At 39.2% G+C, this 12,623-nt stretch overlaps 2 protein-coding genes across 4 annotated transcripts in view; one reads left to right on the forward strand and one right to left on the reverse strand.

Annotated features, from left to right (window-relative positions):
* LOC111155001 (armadillo repeat containing 8) overlaps positions 1–12,623 on the forward strand; it is a 111,732-nt gene that overhangs the window by 86,343 nt on the left and 12,766 nt on the right. For 2 of the 3 annotated variants that reach the window (XR_002641115.1, XM_022514992.1), the window contains exons 17-19: positions 2,263–2,412; positions 3,620–3,715; positions 8,938–9,033. Coding sequence is in view for 2 of the 3 variants with exons in the window: in XM_022514992.1 (XP_022370700.1) it covers positions 2,263–2,412; positions 3,620–3,715; positions 8,938–9,033 (342 nt within the window). In the remaining variant the exon portion in view is untranslated. The remainder of the gene's footprint in view (positions 1–2,262; positions 2,413–3,619; positions 3,716–8,937; positions 9,034–12,623) is intronic. The other variant, XM_022514993.1, reaches the window with a different exon arrangement.
* Positions 6,234–12,623, reverse strand: part of LOC111155002 (NME/NM23 family member 9) — a 40,214-nt gene continuing 33,824 nt past the window's right edge. Inside the window, exon 11 of the mRNA XM_022514994.1 lies at positions 6,234–6,334. Coding sequence (XP_022370702.1) covers positions 6,234–6,334 — 101 coding nt within the window. The remainder of the gene's footprint in view (positions 6,335–12,623) is intronic.

Genomic DNA, 12,623 nt, shown 5'->3' on the forward strand with positions numbered 1-12,623 from the left:
CTTGCTCGCTCTCTCTCTCTCTCGCTCTCTCTGACAAATAAATAAAATCTTTAAAATTGACATGGATTTCTTCAAATGTAATTATAGTAGTTGTAATTTAATTACTATGTGCCAGACACTAAGGAATGTGTTTATCTTCAATTGTTATTTCTGATTCTTATTTTAAGTTATATTGGTTTATATCCACCTCACAATTGGGAACCTGGGGCTTGGAGGATAAATGAATCATCCAAGGTGTCATAGCAAACAAGTGATTACAATGGATTCTGAACCTGTTCCAAACCCATATTCTTTTCCTTGTTCTGTGTATATCTGTTGTCTTTCCACACAAATTTGGGATAGAAATAATCATTTTCTAAACAGCAAATCCAGTAGTTTCAGTTCTTATTCTCCTAAACTTTGTATCAGCTTTTAGCACTTTTCTTTCTTAAAACTCCATTCCAGGACTTAATTTTTTTTTCAGCCTCACTTTCTACCTAGCCCCATTTTCAAACCCCTTCTCAAGGATTATTTCCCCAGTTTCAATTCCATTTCCCTTTATACTTCAGTTTCAAGGACTTCATCTTACTGTCATGATTTTAGCCCCCCTTAATAGAAGTTACTTTGAGATGTACAGACCCAGACACAATTGTTCCCTATACCCCAGGTCTATCACTTAAACGGCCTGTGAGATTTCATTTAAGGCCTCTCTGGGACATGTACAATTTTATTGTTGAAAACTGAACTTATTATCCCACTCCTCAAATCCATATTAACTACCTTATTCTCATTAGTCACCATATAACCAGCTGTTTTCTTCTCTGTCCACCCACTATAAAACCCTGGAGTCATTTTTGGCTTGGATCTCTTGACAGCAGCCCAGTCAGTACTCATTTCTCTCTACCATGCTGCTCACATCATTAGGTAACTTGATCTTTTTTGCATGGTTTAGCTCCTCAATTTGAAAAATAAGCGTGGGGGCACCTGGGTGCCTCAGTCTGTTGAGCATCCAACTCTTGATTTCAGCTCAGGTTGTGATCTCAGGGTTGTGAAATTGAGCCCCACTTCGGGCTCAGCGAGGAGTCTGCTTGAGATTCTCTCTCCCACTCCCTCTGCCCCTCCCCCCATTCCCTCTGCCCCTCCCCCCACTCAAGCTTGCATTCTCTCTCTCTCTCTCTCAAATAAATAAATAAATAATATCCCTTTTTTTGGGTAAATAAATCTTTAAAGAAAAACAAATATGTGGGAATAACCACATATTATAGTAACTTTCTCATATACAAAATACTTTTATACCAAAAGTTGATTTATGAGTTATTTGGCATTTGCTGTGTTTTTATTTTCTTCAGATGTGTTATTATAGCTTCAGGTTAAACTGGGGTAATCCATAATGTGTCCAGAAAGGAGAAAAAGGAGCAAGAAAAAAAAAAACAAACAAAACAGCCATCTGGGGTTGCTAGTAGCTTGGATATACCTTCTACCCTTTGGGGAGCTTCCTTTATAATATAGATCTGCCATATCAACACCCAACATAGTATTGTGAATATAGTAGGTATTTCTGTGCCAGTAAACTTAACAAAACACACTACTTATTTTCACCCATAATAAGGGAATTCTTTTTAGTCATTCTCAAAATGAGTGGCACAGTGTAGTTATTAGTAGCAACTTTGTTATTAAAGTATACTGAAGACAGGGTGCCTCGGTGGCTTCTTGGGAAAAGCATCTTGACTCTTGATCTCAGGGTCATGAGTTCAAGCCCACATTGTAGAGCCTACCTAAAAAAAAAAAAAAATGGTGCACAGAAGGCAACTTGATAACCAGAAACATTTCTGAAAAGTAACCAAGCTCATAGAGGTGAGAGATCAGTGGTTGCCAGAAGTAGGGGATAGCGGAGTGGAAGAAATGAGTGAACTGTTTTTTCATTTGGGTTTTGTGTTTTGGGTTTGATTTTGGGCAGGGGGGGTTTGGTTTTATTTTTTTCAGTTTAAATAAATCAAATAATTTTTTTAAAAGAAACCATAGATTCTATATTTATTAGACAAATCTTAGGACACTCAAATGCCCGTATCAGGAAGTGGTCATATTCCTTATATAGGAGTATATATAGGAGATAGTTATCTTTCTCCTGACAGAATTATAAGTAATTAACAGGAATCAGAAAAATAATATGACCTAAATTATCTGCAGCTTCTGTTTATACTTTGAAAATTTTCAGTTATTATCAAAATATAATTTAATAAAGCAAATTAAACATGGTTTTTGAAACTTCTTTAATCCTTTCAGAATATGGCATTTCAGGCTGAACAAAAAATAAAAGCCGATATTTTACGAAGCTTGAGTACTGAACAGCTATTCCGGTTATTATCAGATTCAGATTTGAATGTGCTGATGAAGACATTGGGACTTCTTAGAAATCTCCTCTCTACTCGGCCTGTAAGTAAAAGTTTCCACATTAGCTGCCCTGCATATGTAGTACAAAATATTGTTCTCCCTCACTTCTCCCATCAACATCTGCCCAGAAGTGTGATTCAAGTACTGTCCCTTACCAAGAAGAAGTCGATATCTAGATCTGTCACCTTCATAGGTGATCTGGGAACTGCTTTACCATATAGCCACCTGACCCTCCACTCTTGCACTGCCTGTTCTGTCTCCCTCTCCTTACTCCATGGTGGATATGAGCCTGCCTTGATTTGTTACTTCGTTCTTACTTGGTTTGCTGGCCAGAATGTGTTTTCTCATATGCCTAAATCACTCATCCCTGGGGCCTCTGCTTCTTTCCCTTTAGAGAATCCTTCTCAATGTTATTCCATAGACCAATCCCCATGCTGCCAACATTTAGTAAATTGACTCTGAAGATGTCAGTGTGGAAACAGTGGTTATATATCAAAGCAGGAGAGGCTGAACCTGTTTCTGGGATCCCTCTTGTAGTTCCCTGAGCCTACCTGAAGTCAGTGGCCTTCAGGTAGATGAAGAAACATGGGTGGTTCCTTTGTGCTTCACTTGTTTTCTGCGCCTTCTTCATTCATTTGTACTGCAGGGTGTTAGTAAATCTGTGCCCTATTTTCCATGTCTCTGGTTTTTTCGCCCTTTCCCCATCTCTTTTTATTTTTATTTATTTATTTTTAAAGATTTTATTTATTTATTTGACAGAGATCACAAGTAGGCAGAGAGGCAGGCAGAGAGAGAGAGAGGAGGAAGCAGGCTCCATGCTAAGCAGAGAGCCCAATGTGGGGCTTGATCCCAGCACTCTGGGATCATGACCTGAGCCGAAGGCAGAGGCTTTAACCCACTGAGCCACCCAGGCGCCCCTCCCCATCCCTTTTTAGAGTTCGCTTTTCTTTAAAATCTTTGGGTTTGAGGATTCTGTATTGAAAATATAATTCTGTATTCTATCAGGCCAAGTCTGTTATTTTTAAACTTCAAGTCATAAATACACACACACACAAACACACACATAGAAAGCAAAATGCAATTTTATGCTATAATAAACACTATTTTTTGGCATCTAGTTCTGTATGCTGTGGTTTCTCTTTCAAGCAGTTGTGTATTATATTGTTTAACTTAGAAGCTTTCTTTTCCTTTCTGTGATCTTTTTCTTTGTTCCCCAGATAATAACTGTGGATTTCCCTTGTTTTTGCAGCATATAGATAAAATAATGAGTACTCATGGAAAGCAAATTATGCAAGCCGTCACACTTATTCTGGAAGGGGAGCATAACATTGAGGTCAAAGAGCAAGTATGTGCTCCTTTTTTATTATTATTAATTATTTTTTTTCCTGAGAAGTATCTTCTGAGTGTGAATACAAAAAAGGATCTTCATTAGGAGTCTCCTGAAATATTCAGATCTGTGAAAGACAGAGTGCTGAGATAAAGGTGCTATAGAGACAAGAAAGATTTGAGGAGAAAGATCTTCCACCACCCCCAAAACTATTCAAGAATTCTTCCTCCCGGAATAGAAGAAAATATTACCAGAGTCTATCGTTTCACCCTCCGTGTCATGCACTGTACACACTGTCCCTGTCTCTATAGAGATACCACCTTTGATCATCCTAGACTGAGTCCACTCTCTTGGATTCATCATTTCCAGCTTTCTATATCCACCATGCTCTGAACTCCTTATTCCTATAACACCCTGATAAAGTAATCCCTTATGCTGGAGTTTTCATTTTTTTACTCAAATGTTCTTCATTCCTATCCCATACTTCTACTTTCTCTTGTCTTTTAGTAGGGCAGGTTTGGGATAGGCATAAAAATACAGAGGCTATGCATTCATCCAGGAACAGTTTTAGAATTACTTTTCTATATTTTCTGGGATTTATTACAGCATTTTTAACATAGTATATGTTTTGTCATAAAGAGAAAGGTCACCTACAAACTTAAATTTCTGATACAAGATCTGAGGTAGTGCTAATGTTCAACTTTCTGACATAAATGCTAGCTATATAATGTGTTCACTTCAGAATTCATTGAGCTGTGTACTTATATGTGTGGAGGAAACTTGCCCAAGGTCATCAGTGGGGAGTTGAACTTAGAGTCTAGCTGCAGGCCTGTACTCTGCATTCTCTGTGTTCCTGAATTAGAGTAATTCTGCAATCTTCAGAAGAAAAGTCCAGGAAGTAAGAATGGTAGGATATAGGAGCTGTAATTGAATTTGTGATCAAAAAAGGCAATAGATTTGACAAAGTGGTTTTAAGGTGAACATTTTAGGTGATTTCCCTTAAAATTCAATAATAAACAACCATGTTTTCTGATGAACAAAAATTTAACACAGAAAAACTATAATCTCAAGCATCCCTAATACTAGGTTGAACATATCCATTATAGGACCACAACAGTGAAGAAGATCCATTGCTCAAAATAAACTGTTCTGCCTGGGGATGCCTAGGTGCCTTAGTCGGTTAAGTGTCTAATTCTTTTTTTTTTTTTTTTTTTTTTTTAAGATTTTATTTATTTATTTGACAGACAGAGATCACAAGTAGGCAGAGAGACAGGCAGAGAGAGGAGAGAGGAGGAACCAGGCTCCCTGCTGAGCAGAGGACCCTGGGATCCTGACCTGGGATCATGACCTGAGCTGAAGGCAGAGGCTTTAATCCACTGAGCCACCCAGGCGCCCCAAGTGTCTAATTCTTGATCTCAGCTCAGGTCTCAGTGTCAGGGTGGTGAGTATAAGCCTCACATCAGGCTCCACGCCCAACTGTTTTATTTAAACTATTTTACCTGAAGAGCATAAGAATGAATTTTGTCTATAAAATGGCTCACCTAGATAGAATTCCTCTGACTTGAAAAGTGAAGCAAGGCAAAAGGGTAAGGCAGGATTTGAATGAAGGCAAAAAAGAAAGGCCAACAACAGTAATATGTTCTGACAGGACTCAAATTATACTCTTTCATACAGATTTTGGTCATGGTCCAGAAGTAGGTGATGATGGGGAGGCTTAAACTATCTGGTTGTTAGCTGGAAGTTTAATTCTTCCCAGACACCGTGATAATTCAGATTTTTTTTTCCTTGAGGTATACTGACATGCAATAAGCTACATATATTTAAAATATATACTGTGATATGCTGACATATGTATATACCATGAAATAATCACCACAATCAAAATAGTGAATGTATCTGTTACTGTCCTTATATTGGGAAAAAGACATGTCCATTGTTACCAGTCTTCTTCAGCAGCATACTGGAGTTGCTACCAAGTGCAACAAGACAAAAAGAAATAAAAGGCATATAAATTGGAAAAGAAGAAATAAAATTATTCCCAGACAACATGAATGCCTATGTACAAAATGCCATGGACTCATCAGAAAAAGCTAGAAGTAATCAAGGAATTAGCCAAGGCCACAAGATAGAAAAATCAACTGTATTTTTAATACATTAGCATGAACAAGTAGAATTTGGAATTTTAAAAACAGTACCATTTATAGTAGCTCAGAAAAAATGAAATACTTGTGTATAAGTCTCATAGAGTATGTGCAGGATCTCTGTGCAGAAAACTGCAAAACGCTGATAATGAAAGAAATCAAAGACCTGAATAAGTGGGGAGATACACCATATTAAAATGTCATTATTATCCTTTACATATGTTGTTGGATTCAATTTACTGAAATTTGGTAAGGAATTTCACATCTATATTCGTGAGAGACACTGATGTTTAGTTTTCTTGTGATGTCCTTGTTTGGTTTTGATACTGATATTTGATTATGGAGATAATGCTTGCCTCGGGAAATGAGGTGAAGGCATTCCTCCTCAGTTTTTTCTAAGAATTTGTGAAGCATTGGTATTCTTTCTTAAATTTTGGTAGAATGTACAAGTGAAGCCATCTGGAACCTGGTGTTTCTTTTGTGGAAAAGTGTTTAGCTAAAGCAAAATAAGTCAGTCAAGAAAGACAATCATCATATGATCTCACTGATATGAGGAATTTGAGAAACAAGACAAGATCGTAGGGGAAGGGAGGGAAAAATGAAACAAGATTAAACCAGAGAGGGAGACAAACCACAAGAGGCTCTTAATCTCAGGAAACAAACTGACGGTTGGGGGGGGGGGGGGGGGGGGGAAAGATGGGGTGGCTGGGTGATGGACATTGGACATTGGGGAGGGTATGTGCTATGGTGAGAGCGCTGTGAATTGTGTAAAACTGATGAATCACAGACTGGTATCCCTGAAACAAATAATACATTATATGTTAATTTTTTTTTAAAAATTAGAGGGAAAACCTAGAATGAACGGTAGACAAATGATTTTTATTAAATGAAATTTTCAGTATAAAAAAGATGTTTAGCTAATTTGTTTCTTTTATAGAAATAAGACTACTCAGATTATCTTTCTTCTTGTGTCCGCATTGGTATTTTGTGTCCTTCAAGAATTTGTCCATTTCATCTTTTTCAAATTTATTAACATAAAATTGTTTACAGTATTCTCATTATCTTTTTAAGGTCTATAGCATTCTTTGCAATATCCCCTCTTTTGTTCTTTATATTGATAATTCCTTTTTCCCTCGTCAGTGCGGCTAGAGGTTTATCAGGTTTGGTTTTTTTTTTAAATCTTTTCAGAAAAGCAGCTTTTGGTTTCATTGATTTTCCCCCCCTATTTTCTATTTCTCTATTTCAGGAATTGGCAAACTGTTTCCACAAAGGGCAAGATAGATGTTTTAAGTTTTGTAGGCCATTCAGGCTCTGTGGCAGGCAGCTACTTAACTGTGCCTGAAAGCAGGTATAGACAATATGTAAGCAAGTAGGCATGGCCATCTTCCAGTAACGTTCTGTTTATTACACAGAGAGCGGGTTGGATTTGGTCCACAGGCCATAATTTGCCTATCCCTACTCTATCATTGATTTCTAGTTGTTCACCTGAGTGTGTAAGCATGGACATGTGTGTGTGTGCTGTGTGTGTAGCTTTTTTCTCTGCTCCCTAGCTTATACGTTAAATTGGCTTAGCCCAAGAACTAATTGATCTGTTTACCAATTTTGTAGTAAGGGTTGTGGGGCCTTAGAAAGAACTGTAGCTCATGCTGCCATGCTGTTCAAACCTGAGGATGCATGGGTATATTCTAATACTCCAAGAAGGGGAATCACTTGCCTGTCTTGCTAAACAAGTCTATTCTCAGAAATATTTCATGAAATCCCCCTCATATTCTGTCTTAGTGGTTAAGAGAGGGATATCTCTTCCCTAGATGAGGCTAAAGATGTTTGTCACTCCTTCCCCTCCCAGAGGCAGCTTTTTTTTTTTTTTTTTTTATTGATTTTTTTTTTTTTTGGTTCAAACCTCAGGACTCACTTCTTAATCAGTGTATTAATCTAGGAAGAATAAGACCACACACTCTTTACATTTGAGGCCTCAGGCCATAGTAAGAAAACAATCTCATCAATTAGGTATAATCTACAAGCTTAATTAGCTTAAGTCTACCAAAAGAAAGGTTAAGTTTGGAGAAAATCACTTGAATTTAGACCCCATTCCCACTTCCTACCAGTTTCTTTGAGTGGTTCCTTACTGTGCTCCAGGATTCAGTGTCACTTCCACCAAGAAGCCTTCCCTGATCTTTGCATTATCAAACAAGTGCAGTATCAAACAAGAATTAATTAATATTACAAATTAATAGCCTGTTTTTCCTCTGTCACACCACAGTGAAATGTAATTGTGTGACCACTTCAAGATTAGGTAGTGTGTCTTATTCCTCTCTGACCCTGATACCCTGCAGAGTACATGCACATTGTAGGTGCTCAGTAGATATTTGCTGAATTGCAAAGACTGACACTGGCTCAGTATCCTTTACACAGTCCTTTCACCTTTACATTGCCCTCCTGCTAGTCTGGCTATGAGATTCCCAACAGCTGACAGGAAAGTCCCCCCAGTACCAATGTGGTGATTATCTTCAAGTCACGCTGTCTTGCCAAATGTTATAGTCTCCCTCCAGTCTCATTAGGCCAAGCTTGACTAAGCTCCTTCACATATTTTCCTTACCTTTCTGTTCCTCTAATCAGGTTTTTAAAAAGTCATGAAATCCTAAATGTACATGGCTAGTGGACCAGGGTACAGGCCTTCACCCAGAAGGTCATGAGCTCAGGAGCAAGAAGCATTTGGAGGTGGAGGGAGGGAGTTTCAGCACCTATGATGCTTCCACCAAAAAGACTACACTTTTGAAGAAACCTTGTTGGGTTAATAACAAGTTTCTTTTAGAAATGAAATAATAATAATTCACGTTTTCCTTTTGATTGATATATATATAAAACATAGCTGCCTTTACCCAGTGATGCCCCAAAAGAAACTACTGAAATGTTTGGGTTCTCTTTTGCCTAAGGTAGACTTTTCTTGGCAGTAATGTCAGGAGATAAGAAATTAGAGCATTCAGAATAGAACCTGTGAGAATCCATGTGCTTCAGGTAGAAATTGCCCAAGTTCTTGAGAGAGCTTGCATCTGGAGACTTCAGAGCTTTCCTGATCACCGGCCCTTTGTTCTTTTCCAGACACTGTGCATCTTAGCCAACATAGCAGATGGAACAACAGCAAAAGAACTTATTATGACCAATGATGACATCCTGCAGAAAATCAAGTATTACATGGTAGGCCTTTGTCCCTTTCACTGCTCTGTGGTAGCTGCATTAAAAGGCTCAAAACAAATTGTGCAGAGATTTAAAAAAAGAATAGACTACTCTGTAACAGATTCAAGGAACTCTCTTTCATCCCGAGGAAAAAGAAACAGACATGAAGGCCTTGAAGCTTGTGCCATTTGGGCAGTATTACCACCCATTCATTGCCCCACTCCCTGCCTTCATTTTTTCCTGATTGCCTCCTTAATCAGTGAAGACTTGGGATCTTGGTTTTTTTTTCAGTGTATCCATATCCCTGTCTTCCCTCTCAAGGCTTCTATATGATGTACATTACCTCTTAAACCCTCGGCACCTCTGGCACTTGTTCTTTGACCTGTTTGCTTGCAAACACAGTCTGCTACCTACTTGCAAACACCTCAGCCACCTACTGCCACAGCTATCCTATGGATCTTGTCATCACCAGAAACTGCCCATTGCCAAACCTGGCAATCTTTTCATTCTGTCCGTGTCTCCTAGCAAAACCATAGCTGTGGGTGAATCTGTCTTCTTTTTGCCTGACTGTCAGCAACTGCAGAGAAAGGCATAGAACCAGCCTGATTGGTTTCATGTTAATTTCCTGTTTACAAACCGCCTGTGGGTACTCAGCACTGCTTACTACCCACTTGTGATTCTCCTGCAAGCTGACACCTCCCTTCTCCTTGAGAATGGGTTCTTACCTTCTCATTCTTTAAACCTTGAGTTTTCTCTCCCTCATCACTGTTAGTGGTGACCTCACCTTTTGTTTTGTTAAGAGAATAGAAGCCACAGTCCATCAGTGGCTCCCTTTTGCACCTTGAATACATCCATATCCCCCTTGTGATGACCTGTAAAGTCTTGCATGACCTGACTCATCTGTATCCTAGCTCCTCTCATTCCCCTTATCTTTGTTCATTACACTGACTCCTGTTCCTTGAAAAGGCCATGCATGTTTTTTTCTGTCTTAGGACCTTTGCACATGCTGGCTAATCTGCCTGGAACACTTTTCTCCTCTACTCCTTCACGGCATGCCTTTTCATCTCTCAGATCTGAGCTCAACTGACACTTCCTTGTGGGCTCTTATCTATGTGAGTTATTCATTGTTATTGCATTCTGTTCCCTTTGGAGCAGTAGCTCAGTTATAGTGATACACATGTGTTTGTTTGTGTGCCTGAGTGTAAGTTCTATGAGGGCAAAGCTTAATGTGTTTTGTGCACATTTTTGTATGTCACCTTGGATGATGCCTGGAATTTAGGATGTACTTAGTAAATATTTGTTGAATGAAAACCTTACTGCTTCTACAAGGAACTCTCTATCTTTCCAATACCAGATCCACGTAGCCTCCCTAATCTTTTCAGAGTTACCTTGATTTCCCATATCCACTGAGATATACCTATTTCTGTGCTGCTTTTCAGAGCCAGACTTCTTAAAAGTGTCTTTTGCACATGCTGTCTCCTTCCTCACCTTTAAATTTTTTCTAACCCATTTCGTCTGGCCTGCACTATCATCGGTCAACTGAAACTTCTCTGCTTAAGATCTCCAGTGACCTCCATGATGCCACATCCAAAGGACCATTTTCTCTCCTGATCTCACCTCACTTACAGCAGCCTTTAACACAGCTGACCATTTCCTCCTCCTGGAAACATTCCTTTTTCTTGGCTTTCAGTACACCATCCCTCACTGCTTAGCCCTAGCCCCTCTTCTTTTCTCTCCTACACAGCCTCCTGAGGTCTGTGATCTTTGTTGCACAATGGCATTTTCCAGGGAGTTTTCAAAGATGATTGCCTTGTCCCTTTCCTTTCAAGATTCTGATTTAATAGGTCTGGGTTATAGCCTGGACATCAGGGTTTTTAAAATTTCCCCAGGCAGGGTGCATGGATGGCTTAGTCATTTAAGTGTCTGCCTTCAACTCAGGTCATGATCCCAGGGTCCTGGGATTGAGCCCCTAATCAGGCTCCGTGCTTAGTGGGGAGCCTGCTTCTCCCTCTCCCTTTGCCCTTCTTCCCACTCATTCTTTCAGTCTCTCTCTCGCCCTCAAATAAATAAATAAAATCTTTAAAAATATTAAAGTTCTCAGGCAGTTCTTATGTACAGCTAGAGTTGAGAACCACTGTTTTAGGAGAATCTCATCCACTCCCATGGCTTTTACTATCAACTCTATGCTTTTTTGGTTTCTGGGTTCTGGTCTTGTAGTCAGTTTTGATAAATAGAATAAGCGTTACAGTATTTACACTTTCCATAGCATCGTCAATAGAAAACACCACCACAATAATGGTTACTGGCCTTCAAAAGCCATGACAATAAGCTTTCATGATGGTACTTGCAGCTTTACAGATGCTGGTTCTTTTCCTAATGGGGGTAGAGGGTAGAGGAGCAAGGTAAGAGGGTCCCATGGAGGGTGTACTTCCAGACTTGTCTTCTGAACTCTGGACTCCTATATCCTCCTGCCTACTTTACATCTCCATGCACCTGTCTCATGCTTCCTGAAGTTGATGTTTAAAAATGAATTCTTAAATATCTCTCCTAAACCTAAATTTCTTCTCTCCTATTCTTTCTTGTCTTAGTACAGTGGCTCTGCCATCTATCCTGTTGCTCAAACTGGTAATCAGTCTTGATTTCTCCAGCTTTTTCACCTCATTAATCTGATTTATCAGCAGGTCCTATCAGCCTTTCCTCAAAACCTCATCTTGATTCTTTTTGCTTCTTTCTATCACCACTGCCCTCACCCTGGACCAAGCCATGGCATCTCATGCCTGATTGACCATAAAAGCCTCCTAGACACCTTTGCACTGTTACCCAATCCCTTCAGCCCAGGTGACCTTCTAAAAATGTAAATCACGTCTTCACTTCTCACTCTTTAAATCCTTCAGGAGCTCCCTGTCAACTCAGAGCGAAATCTAAGTCCTTTCCCTAGGGCCCACAAGGGCCCACAATTTAGCCACATCTACTTCCTTGAACTAATGCTGCACTTTGCCTTCTTAGTATGCAGGAGCTCTATAGCTCCTTCTTACCTCAGACCTTTTCAGGAACTTTTCCTTCTTCTCAGTGCCCCTAGGGCCCTGCTCTTTGCACAGCTGGCACCTTCCTGTCCTTTAAGTGTCTGCTTAAATGTTGCCTCCTTCAAAGAGATCTCCAGTTTTCTCCACAGAATTTGTTTCCTTAAAAAAATATATATTGAATGAACTTACCAGTGTAAGCACTTATTTTTGTCCTCTGTATAAGTTCATTTATTCAACAAATCCCCCCATTCATGACCTGAGGCTGAAAGCAATGATAAATTTTGTTCCATCTTGTCTTTGTGGAGCCTGAACTGGGCATGTCTTTAAAAGTCTTGGCTGGTAAAAGGAAAAGAGAATCACCAGCCATAGAATTCTAGTGAAGAAAGCCATGTCATCCACTTCTTGTCTCTGCATAGTTGAAATATAGGCCTACTTGGCAAAATAAGTACATCTCATCCTTCAAGAAACTGTTGAACATACTATACCACTGATAATTCCCTAGATATGCATGTTATTTAAAAGTACTGGAGAGTTTTTTTAATTGACCAATAGGAAAACCATTTGTAGAGATTGTTTTACTATTGGGTC

Source organism: Enhydra lutris, unplaced genomic scaffold (genome assembly GCF_002288905.1).
Source record: "Enhydra lutris kenyoni isolate GAN:26980312 unplaced genomic scaffold, ASM228890v2 scaffoldscaffold39, whole genome shotgun sequence".
Taxonomy (NCBI): Eukaryota; Metazoa; Chordata; class Mammalia; order Carnivora; family Mustelidae; genus Enhydra; species Enhydra lutris.